General features: G+C 25.9%; 1 protein-coding gene across 1 annotated transcript in view; it reads left to right on the top strand.

Moving 5' to 3' along the window:
* The window catches only part of LOC136090162 (uncharacterized), a 29,894-nt gene that overhangs the window by 9,399 nt on the left and 7,995 nt on the right, over positions 1-12,500 (top strand). Inside the window, exons 2-3 of the mRNA XM_065816290.1 lie at positions 5,257-5,541; positions 5,895-5,922. Of these exons, the coding sequence (XP_065672362.1) occupies positions 5,257-5,541; positions 5,895-5,922 (313 nt within the window). The remainder of the gene's footprint in view (positions 1-5,256; positions 5,542-5,894; positions 5,923-12,500) is intronic.

Genomic DNA, 12,500 nt, shown 5'->3' with positions numbered 1-12,500 from the left:
AGCATGTGATTTCTTTTGTAGTGAAATTTTATAGTACCATAATTAGTTATTTAAAGAAGTGGGCAGATATATGAAATATCTTATGTTAAATGAAAAATTTTTATGTGAGGATTTTAAGGATTTGTATACATATTTTTTTAATAAAATTAAATCCTTACCTATTTTTGTCAGAAGTGATAATGACATTTTTGACTCTTATTATTTTATCAAAACTTGTCTAGATATAAATTTGGAAAACTGGGAAGCAGAATCTGTTCCTATACTGTTAAGATGGAAAACTGTTTTAGAAGGTAAAAATAATGTCAATACTATAGTACAGCCTTAACTGCAGGTAATGCTTGCTGCATTTGGGTTTACTGTTCCAGGAACTAATGCATAATGTGAACATTTGTTTAGTTTAGTGAGTCAATATTGGACTAAAGACAATAGCCAACTAAAAGTTAGTACACTTAAGAGTGTAATGAAAGTAAAAATCAACATTGAACTTACATGCGAGCAATTTCACAAAAAATTAAAGAAAACAAACAAAGAGTTGTTACAAAAAGCAAAAGGTTCTGAAAAGTATCTATAAATGATTATTATGTAATATATTACATATTATATTGGTTATAGAGAGCTTTTAATTGCATTTTTACCTTATTTTTATATTTTTGCATTAATAAATATCACTTATACATAAAAATAATATTTTTTCTTTCAGACAAATCTGGTCAATCTATATCTATCTATCTATATATCTATCTATCTATCTATCTATCTATCTATCTATATATATATATATATATATATATATATATATATATATATATATATATATATATATATATATATATATATATATATATATATATATATACATATATATATGTAAATATATAATATATATATATATATATATATATATATATATGTAAATATATATATGTATATATATATATATATATATACATATATATATATATATATATATATATATATATATATATATATACATATATATATGTAAATATATATATATATATATATATATATATATATATATATGTAAATATATATATGTATATATATATATATATATATATATATATATATATATATATATATATATATATACATATATATATACATATACATATATATATATACATATATATATATATATATATATATATATATATATATATATATATATATATATATATATATACATATATATATATATATATATATATATATATATATATACATATATATATACATATATATATATATACATAATATATATATATATATATATATATATATATATATATATATATATATATATATATATATTATATATATATATATATATATATATATATGTTTTATAAACATTTAAAAATATATAAAACAATATAAACAATGTTTTTATTTTTAATTTTAATAAAATGTTTTTATTTTTATTTTTTTACTGTAAATCATGCGCGGAGTGTTGCTACATCTACTATCTTTTAGTCTGACTCGCAAGGGAGTACTGCCTAATCGACTGAGGGTTTGGTTGGGGCAGGCAGTCTATCAATTAATAAAAAAAATTCCGGTCTTGCATGTATATATATATATAATATATATATATATATATATATATATATATTTTATATATATATATATATATATATATATATATATATTATATATATATATATATATATATATATATATATATATATATGTATATATATATATATATATATATATGTATATATACATTCTATATAATACCATAATCTGCAATAAGATTAAATTACTTTTCTTATGAAGTCCGCCTAGCAGACTTTTAGAAGATGCCTGTTCGGCGACAATTAACTTGTCATATTGAATTTTGAACTCGTTGACGCTTCTTGAATCGATAACTTTATTAGGCAACTTATTCAATAACAATATAATTTTGTTTGTAAAGAAGTAATTTCTAGCTTGGATTTTTGTAAATTGTCTCAACATAGTTAATTTAGAGCCTCTAACATTACTTGCAGGTCCTTGTGCTGAAACAGAATGTAGTATGGCATTGATATGAGTCTAATTTACATCATTAAACCCCTTAAATGCTTTGAAGTATTGTATCATGTCCTCACGTTGCCTTCTTTGTTCTAGAGTTTGTAGATTGAGATAAGTTAGACGGGCTTTGTAATCTAAATTTTTTATTGCTGGAACAAATTTAGTTGCTCTTTCCTGGACGGCTTTTAGAGCCCTTTGTCTTTTTTTTGAAAAGGATCCTAAACAAATGCATAGTAGTCCAAATAAGGTCGAGCAAAGTTTTTAAACAATCTAACAATAATAGGCCCCGAACAAGATTTGAATGTTCGCTTAAGCTTACCAAGGATTATATTTGCTTCATTTATTGCATGTCTGATGTGGTAATTCCATTTTAATTTATTGTTAAAAACTACACCAAGATTTTGCTCAATTTTTTCTATTTCAAGGTTAAAACAGCTCCAAAATCATCTTTCATAGTGAAGTAACAGTTATCTAGATTTTTGCTTGGTTTTTCACAGAATTTCATAAATTTTTATTTCTCAATATTGAAGGTCATCTCCCAAAGTTTGGACCAGTCTATGAGGGTGTCAAGATCATTTTGAACTACTATAATATCCATATTGTTTTTGATCGTAACAACGAGCTGGCTATCATCTGCAAAAAGCCTACAAAAGTTCTTGACCACTTCTGGCATGTCATTTATATATATCAAAAACAGTAGTGGACCAATAACCGATCTTTGTGGTATCCCACTCGTTACCTTTGCCCAGTCAGAACACACACCACCCAAGACTACTCGCTGTCGTCTATTTTTTTTTAAATCAGAAATCTAAGCAATTATTTTTACATCAAACCCATAGCCATTAAGTTTTATTTTCAGTAGTTCGTGGCTTAATCTGTCAAAAGCTTTGGAAAAGTCCAGTAGGATTAGGAGGGCCATAAAATTATGGTTTAGTACCTCTGTAATTGTATCTAACACATCTAAGAGATTTGTGGCTCAAGTTTTATCACTAACAAACTTATGCTGGTGAATAAATAGTAGTTTGACTTAGGTACTCCGTCTTGTATTCTTTCACTAATCTCTCCATTATCTCCAAAAGATTTGATAAATATATAAGATAATGAAAAAATCAAGTTCTAATAACATTTTGAAAGAACAAAAGGATGTAACTGGTCTACTCCAGGGGGTTTCCGTCCACCTAAGCTGCCCAGTAGAGAGGCTACACGAGTATTACTAAGCAGAGTTTTACTGTCAACATAAGATATAGTTTGAGTTTTTGGTTAAAATTCTGGCATTAATGTTCTGTTATGGGTCTGAGTAAGGGCTTTATGGAACTGTTGGTTTAAACAATCAGTGATATCTTTTTTCTCTGTGATTAGTATCCTTTCAGTATCAAAGACTGCCTTGATATCAGTTTCTATTTTTTGTTTGTTTGTTGATGTAGGAATAAAAAATTTTAGTATTTCATTTTACATGCATTAAAATATTTTCTTCATATTGTAAAACTGCTTTATTTACTAATTTTTAAACTAATTTAGATTGTTTGTTGAATTCAGTTTTAATCTTACCTTTATTCAATTTAGATATTCAATCATCTTTTTGAAAATACATGATTTATATCTTGAAGCCTTTTTATTATCTTTATTCTGACATCTGGGTTCTGATTTGGAAAAATCGAGGGGGTTATTGGATTTTATTGGAACAAACTTCTCTGCTAGTTTGTTATAGAAGTTAATGAAAATATTATAGCAAAAGTTACTTTATAACCATCATTTTTTGTTAATTTTGTTATAGAGATTTACAGGCCAGTATGCAATGGAGGTTTACAGCCCAGTATGATCCACTTTTAGTTTTATTATTATTTTGAATTATTTTTTTAGGACATCTAGTTTTATAATAGGTTTTCGCTAGGTTAAATACTTCAGTGAAGATATTGTTACAGTAAAGGTATAAAATGATATGATGCTTTGTTTACTTCTACTATAGTTATAACTTGTGATATAAGAGTTTAAATAGGACGATATTAGAGATTTTAGCAATATTAGGATTTTTCAGCGCTTCTTTGAAAATAGTTACAGGTTTTTTGGAAATTAGTTTGGTAAAAGAGTTAAATGATTAACTGCCTACATTTAAATTAGGAGGGTTATTTCTTTCGATTATGGTCAATCAATAATCTTTATACCGCCAAAAGACACACTTTTTGTGAAGCTGGAAATAGGAAATAGAAAGAAAATTCCAGCCAGCTTACATACTTCCGCACCATCAAATGTTCTCATGAAAATCCATTTTATAACCAAATATTAATTTCTGCGCTTTACAGCCCTGTATGATCCACTTTTTGTAAGTAATTGCATACATTTGGTAACATTTTTTCCAAACAAATAAAGTTCAATATTTAAATCGATATAATTAAAGTAAGATGTCTCAAATATAAGTTTTCTTATTCATCAACATCTTTACTTTCTTTACGAAGCTTTTCTGACATTTCTGATTATTTTGATTCTCTGAAAACAGAGCTTTAAAACAAAGAATGACATTTTTTACGTTGATTTGATAACTCTTGAGAGGCTGCGCACCATAGTATATTAAAAACGTAGTGCTTTGTTGTCTATTTTGTTGAAAATGTTAAAAAAAAACACTTTTGAGTTTTAAAACAATTTTTGATGTTACTGAAGCCTTGTTACCTTACCGTATAAGCTTTTTACTATTCAAATATTCATTTTCATAAATGTAATTTATTATCAATAAAATAAAGTTGGGCATGGCAAGATTTCAACCTTCGCGGCCACCGTGATTTACTCTAGGCTATGGTAAATAATAAAAACTTTTTTGCTGTAAATTGATTTTTTTTTATTCCCATATACTAAATTGAACCAGTCATTTCGAAAAAGATACAAGTATATTCATTAAAACTTTTTAAATCAATATAAAAATGTTTTTTTAAGTAAAAGAAAATTAATATGAAAAAAAAAGCTAAAAAAACTAATCATAGTAAGGGATACATTACATATTTGCTTCAAAATGTATAAATAACTATTCCGAGGTTTATTTATTGTCAAAAAAAAATCATCTAGAAGATTTAATTTAAGAGTTTTGCGTAAGTGCCCTTTATGCAACTCTTAAGTTAAAATTCAATTTATCGATTTTGTGAAATAGCTTATATAATATGTTTTTGAAATCGGTTTTAAAAACATTTATACCCTTTTAATTCCATTTTTTTAACTTATAATTTCAATAAATAGTGTCAACAACTTCATCGATTCCTGATGAATTGGCATCTAATATTTTTGGTACTATAAGTTACGAAATTGCACATGAATGGTATCGATTTGGAAGACACCTAGGTTTACGTTGTGCAGACATTAATAACATTGGCGCTAATAATACAACAGTTGCTGAGAAAGCTGATAATGTTTTAAGAATATGGAAACAAAACCATACAAATTTTTCATGGGAACAATTAAAGTCAAAGTTGATATCTTTTAATCGTTCCGATATAGTGATTTTAATTGAGAGAAAATACAGAGGTAAAATAACTAAATAGCAATAACGTTTTCATTTCATTCTCATGTTTATTTTTTATACTAATACATTAATGGCGTAAACTTCGTAGTTAAATGCACTTCCTCAGATTTCTGTGATTATATTTGGACTTTAAGATGCTCATATAAGTCTAAGTATCATCACAGGTATAGAAAATTAAGAAGTATCTTATATATTAAAAAATCTATAACTAATTAATTAATAATATATAAGCTGTTCTTAATTTTTTAACAAAGAACTAAGTTATTGAATTAATCTAAGTTTTGTTAAAATGGTTTAACTTTTATTTCTAATAAACAGATAAACAACATAAAAATGCTAAACTTTTAAATTTTAGATGAATTATTGAATCAAAGAAACTCAAGGTAACAAATATCTTAATGTAAAGTTTGTTTTATTTAGTTTATAATTAATTTATTGCATCTTATTATAATTATGCTGTATATAAGTAGTAAATATTGGTGAACCTGATTTAAAATCCAGCTACAAAATTTCATAATATTTTTTTTATTATATTAAACTTTAGTATTACTATAAAAGAAGAGTTCAAAATTTTCATCACGTGTTTTCACGTGTGATAAATAAAAACGACTGAAAAATTTTAAAACTGTTAAAAAATGTTAACACTAACTCATCTTAAGTAATACTTAGAGAAGTCTTTATTAAATACTAAGAAAAAAACTATTAACTCAAAATACAATAAATCATATAAAAGCATTAAAAACATAATATGATTACATTAAAAATTATTTTACATTATAACGTTATTACATTATATAAACATTTTTTATAAAATAATCTAGCTACTAAAAACTAAAAAATCAATATATAATAAAATATAAATAATACATTAAAAATATTATAACATAACATTAAATAATTGTTACATTATGTTATATAACGTAACATTAAAAAAGTCTAAAAAATAGATGTAAATACACTATCACACATTTAAGTGTAACATTTTTTAATGTTATGTTATAATATTTTTGATGTATTATTTATATTCTATTATATATTAAATTTATATTTAAGTAGCTAGAATGCTTTATTATAAATGTATTTAAAGTTAACTATTCTTTCATAAAGTTTAGTAAAAGTAAAAATAATACTTTACTGTAAATAAATTTTTAATAAAACATACTAACTACAAGGTTAGGGATCCTCAATAAATTACGTAACGCAAATTTTCACAAGTAAAAAAAAACAAAAATGATCAAATGTTAGCCCTTGCAGAGTCTTAATTTAAATAAAAAAGGAAAATAGCCTATTAAGTTTAAATAAATTCGTCGCGTAAAAGAGCTCCTACTTTCAATTTTTAAATTTAATTTGCGTTGCGTAATTTGTAGACAATCCTAACTTGCTAGTTTATAGCCTGCTTAAAGTTACACGGTCTGATTTATCAAATTTTTCGTAAAAAATAATAAGACCAATTTTTTACGGCTTATGTATAAAAGGTTAAGTTCTTGATTTGGTTAAGAGTTGTGCTTGCACTATAAATGTTTTTGTCTTATTTTATTGTTAAATAGTATTTCTGTTTTCTTTGAGACGTACATAATATTGTGCTGAATAGTTTTTTATGTATGTAAGCAAAAAAAGCGAAAACTCATCTAAAAGTATTTAAAGTTAAAAAAAAGTTTTACAAAATATTATTCCATAACTATGCAACATCTTGATAAGCATAAGAAAAATGTTTTGAAATTTCTATAGTAAAAAGCCGTTTTTAAAGAGTATTTTATAACTTTTATCTTTTTTTTTTTTTTAACAGTTAAACAATTTTAAAATTTAAACCTGATAAGATGATTTGAAAAGTTTATTGAAATCATTAAACATTAAATTTATGCTCGAGACTGAATGTCACACTACAAACTCATGTAAATAGCTTGTAAATGAAGCTTGTAAATAAAGCCTGATAGCACTTTGTTTTACTTTATTGTAATTCGAAAATATATATAGTACGAAATGCTCGTGGTAATGACATTCTTTAATTGAAAAAGCACGATAAAAACAAAATGTAAAAATAACATAATTTTGAATTAAATTTTAGGTTTCATGTTTGTAATTTAAGTAAAATAAAGTTTATTAATTTCTTAATTTATGCAAACTCTTTTGTTCGAAAATACTTTTAAAACATAAGAACTCTGTATTTACATTTTAATACACAGTATGCGAGTTGCGTTTTTTACTTAATTAGTTTACGTACTTATAATACAAGTCAATCGTTTTTTGTTTTTTTATTTGTTCTTTATCACAATATTTATTACAATTTAAATAAATAAAACTTTGTTACAATAATAAAAGTTAACAATTCAAGATATCTTTAAGAAAATAAATATTAAAAATAAATATAAAGAACGGATTACTCAAAGAAGACCATCAGGTCTTGTTACAGAGAAACCGCTAATTGCTTGTGGATTAAAAATAAATAAATAAATAAATAAAAAAAGAATATACATTTAATATATACATATACTAATATAGATAAGGGATTTTTAAAAAAATATAAAATTTAAAAGTAGATTAGTATATTTTTAGTTGAAAAAATGAGTTTTTTAAGATTTTGTTTAAAAGAATCAAAATTACACTCTTGAGAAAAATCTTTAGAAGTGTTTAGAGCTATACTATTCCATAAAAATGGTCCGCGAAATGAAATAAAAAATTTACCAAAATTAGTTTGAGAAAATGGTTGTCAAATTAAATTATCGTTCCTTAAAATATATTTATTTCTATCTCTTTGTAAATACAAGTTACTAAAAGAAACGGGTGATAGATGGGTCTTGCATTTATACATAAAACAAAGAATATTAAAAACATTTAACTTATATATATTGAGTGCTTTCATATCATATAAAAGAGGCTTGGCGTGAGCAAAACATTCCTTAAAATTTATAAGGCTTGCTACATGTTTCTGTTGCCGAGAGAGAGGTTTAAGTTTACTTTTATAAGTGCTACCCCAAGCAATGTTTGCATAATTAATATGGCAATGAATTAGTGAATAATATACCTGAATTAAGGTATGTTTATTTAGAAAGTTTCTTATTTCGTATAAAATGCCTATACTCTTTGAAATTAATTGCACAAGTTAGCAATGTGGCTTTTCCAATTAAGATTTTCATAGATATATACACCTAAAAATCTTGTCATTAGAACTCTTTTAATAATAATGTTATCGATAAAAAAAAAGGGTAAGTTGCTAGGCAGCTGGTGCTTTTTACCATAAGGACAAAAAAGAATCCATTTAGTTTTATCAATATTTAATGATAGTTTGTTTAATCTAAACCATTCGGAAATTTTGGCTAGTTCAATGTTCATGTTGCTAAAAAGTGTAAAAACGTTTTTATGAGAAAGAAATAAGTTAGAATCATCAGCAAACATAATTGTCATTAGGTTAGAAGCTTTTGGTAGATCATTAATATAAATTAGAAATTGGAGTGGTCCTAATATGGATCCTTGAGAATTTTCACATGAAATATTTAACAAATAAATTGATATGTTATCGTCTGCATAAACAAATTGTTTCCGATTATTTAGGTTACTTTTAAGCTTAATTAATATATTCATATTGATTGCTGTAATATAAATTGTTTATATTAAGATAAAAATAAAATTTATTGTACAAAATTCTTTCTAAAACTTTAGAGAATACAGAAAGTAGTGAAATTGGACGATAGTTACTTATATTCTCAACGTCACCACCTTTTGGTATGACTTTTGCTAATTTTAGAGCTCGTGGAAAAATTCCCTGTTTAATTGATAGCGAAAAAATCTTAAAGAGTTTATCTTTTAAAACATCAAATGAACTTATAATAATGTTGCCGTTAGTACCATCAGGGCCTTTGTTAGATTTCAACATTTTAAATGCAATTTCAAACTCTTCAAAAGAGAATTCAAAAGAGTTCAAGTAAGAGTTTAGAGGGAAACATAGATCAATCATTAAGCTGTTTGCTATAGGAATGTTTTTTGCAAGATTTGGTCCCACAGAAACAAAATATTTATTAAACTCTTCCGTAATTTGTCTTTTATCATATAAAAATTCATTATTATGTTTAACCATGTTTGGCAAAAGGTGAGATGTACTTTTTTTGTTGCCAGTAATATCTTTTATTATAAACCAAGTGCGCTTAAAATTCAATTTGTATTTATTTAGTAAATTTAAATCATTTTTTTTTTTTTTTTTTTTTTTGAGGCTTTCAAAAAGTTTAGCGTAATTTTTATATATAATTTTATTTTCATTTGTTTTACATTTGGAGTAATTAATGTATAATTTTTGTTTAATTTTTAAGACTTACGGAAACCCTTTGTAATCCAAGGCGACTTAATACTTTTAGCTTTGAGATTTAAATTAACTTCAGGGAATTTAGTGTCGTAAATATCATAGAAAGTTTTAAAAAAGGAGTTATTAACTAAGTTTGTATTATCAGAGGCGTTAATCAAGTTTCAATCGATTAAAGATAATTGTTCTTTAAAAGATTCAAGGTTTTTATTTGTAAAACTTCGCTTTTTGGAAACTCGTTTTTCATTAGGAAGTAATTTATTATCTATATTTATAGAAAAGAAAACAGGAAAATGATCAGATATGTCATTTTTAATTATGCCTTTTTTTAAGGATACGTTAAAAACATCAGTGGTTAAAATATTATCAATTAAAGAAGCACTTGATTGAGTAATTCTTGTCGGTTTGCTAATCAAAGGAATCGCACCATTTTCGAAAATGCCATTATAAAACATTTTAATGTTATTATTGACGTGGTATTGAAAACAATCTAAATTCAGATCACCTAATAAGTAGATAAATTTATTTTCGCGGTTACTTTTTTTAATAACTTCATTACATAAAAACGAATTAAAATTTTTAATTTCACCTGAAGGTGGGCGATAACAGCAACTTAAAATTTTATTTTTTAATTCATTGGTTGAAATTTCATTTTAAAACCTCTTTATCAACATCACTGATGCTCATATCATGCCGGGTAAAATATTTTAAGTTATTTTTATCATAAATAAGAACGCCTCCGCCACGCTTATTTGTTTTTCGTGCCAATGAAATTACATTAAAACCCGGCAGTTCAAAATTGGTAAAAGAATTTACGTCATCCGAACTGAACCATGTTTCTGTTAAGCAGATTATATTAAAAAAATTACTAGTTTCTTCAATAAAATTACTAAAGATTTCAAAAAAAAATTTTAAACTTCGAATATTAATGTGAATTGTGCTAATATTATTTTGATCAAGAAATCCTTTAATTTCATGGCTATAAAAGTAGTTGCATTTATTTAGCAAAACATCAGAATCAGTAAAATAATTAAGATCAGGATCAGATTCCTCGTCTAATAAGAAATCATTAGTTCGAAAAAAATCATAAAAACTAGACTCAAAATTTAAGGTTTTATTAGAATCCATTTAATTTTTGTTTTTTCATATTCGAAATGAGATCAAAGAATTTCTTTTATAAATCCCGTATGTTTAATTTATAATATACAACTTTAGCGTACTTACCCTTCGCCCTTAAATCTTTTGCCTCATTCAGGAGTTTTCTCCGCAATTCCAGCGTATGTTTACTATAATCTTCATTTATGTAAACCCAGTGAGCAACATGTACCCGGGCCGCTATCGGGCCTCTTGCAGCGCACGCGCTGGCCCGACGTCGGCGAGCCACAGTGTTACCTCGCTGGCTTGCTAATCGGTTATTTAGCGGTTCACAGACGGCAAATCGATATAGGTGCAACAGTGGTCCGTTACCAGCAAGCCGGTAATGGACCACTGTTGCACCTATATCTATACCAGTTTGCTGCTGGCTAGCCGCCTTAAGTCCATTGACTGCCCGGTTGAAATTGCATGCAAAAATGCATAAATTTATATATTTATCAGGGTTACGTTATAACGTAACCTGCATGTAACACGTATGTGCACTGAAGATTCTATTTATTTTCTTTGAAATTTTAATTTTAAACCGCTAATGATTCACTATAGGTTAGCTGTCGGCAGGCTGTCTTCGGCTTCTGAAGATTCTATTTATTTTCTTTGAAATTTTAATTTTAAACCGCTAATGATTCACTATAGGTTAGCTGTCGGCAGGCTGTCTTCGGCTTCCTATGTCAAAGATGCATTTGGTCTACTTTTGGCATGCTGACGTTGGCGCGACATACAAAACCCGCTTTAGGCCCATCAATATTTAGCCAGTGTGGACGTGCCGCTAACGGGCCTTTATTACCTTGATAATATATGAATACATTATAATTATAATATATGAATAATTATAATATATGAATAATTATAATATAGGAATACTATATGATAATATATGAATACATTATACGAATACCTTGATAATATAAGAATACATTAATGTATTCTTATATTATCAAGGTATTCGTATAATGTATTCATATATTATCATATAGTATTCATATATTATCAGATATCAAAATTATAATTAAATACAAATAATTGTTATTTTAACTTCTTATAATCTCTTACAAGCCATACATTAAAATTGTTCGCCTAAATTGCAGAGTTCTTCGTTTTAATCCTTATTGACTGCCCTCATTTTTCTTCCCCCATTTCTGTCTGCAGCTCCTCGTAAAAAACGAACGACTTCAACCTGAAATTCGCTTTCTGTTATTGACTTTGTTGGTGGATTTTTACTGATTCCCCCTGTTATATAATATATTTATAGTTAGATTATTATAGTTGTATTAAATACTGACTTTTCTGATGATTTAAATGCACATTACACAATAGTTAATCACAAAAATTACTTACTCTGCAGCGCTAAACAATAATTAAGTTTGCGAAAAGCTCTTTTAGTTGAAATGTTTTCCTTATCTCCAGCCTGCCCAACTGTTCCAGTCCAGTTAAATTTTCGTTGTAGGTCGTTGGTTATTAAGGCGTTAATGGCCCTTTTTACAATTTCTCTGATTGATTGGCCACTCTTGCTGGCAA

This window comes from Hydra vulgaris, chromosome 13 (assembly GCF_038396675.1).
Source record: "Hydra vulgaris chromosome 13, alternate assembly HydraT2T_AEP".
NCBI classification, from domain to species: domain Eukaryota; kingdom Metazoa; phylum Cnidaria; class Hydrozoa; order Anthoathecata; family Hydridae; genus Hydra; species Hydra vulgaris.
Note: the sequence above shows the minus strand (reverse complement) of the source record. Positions and strands in the feature narration are given on the sequence as shown.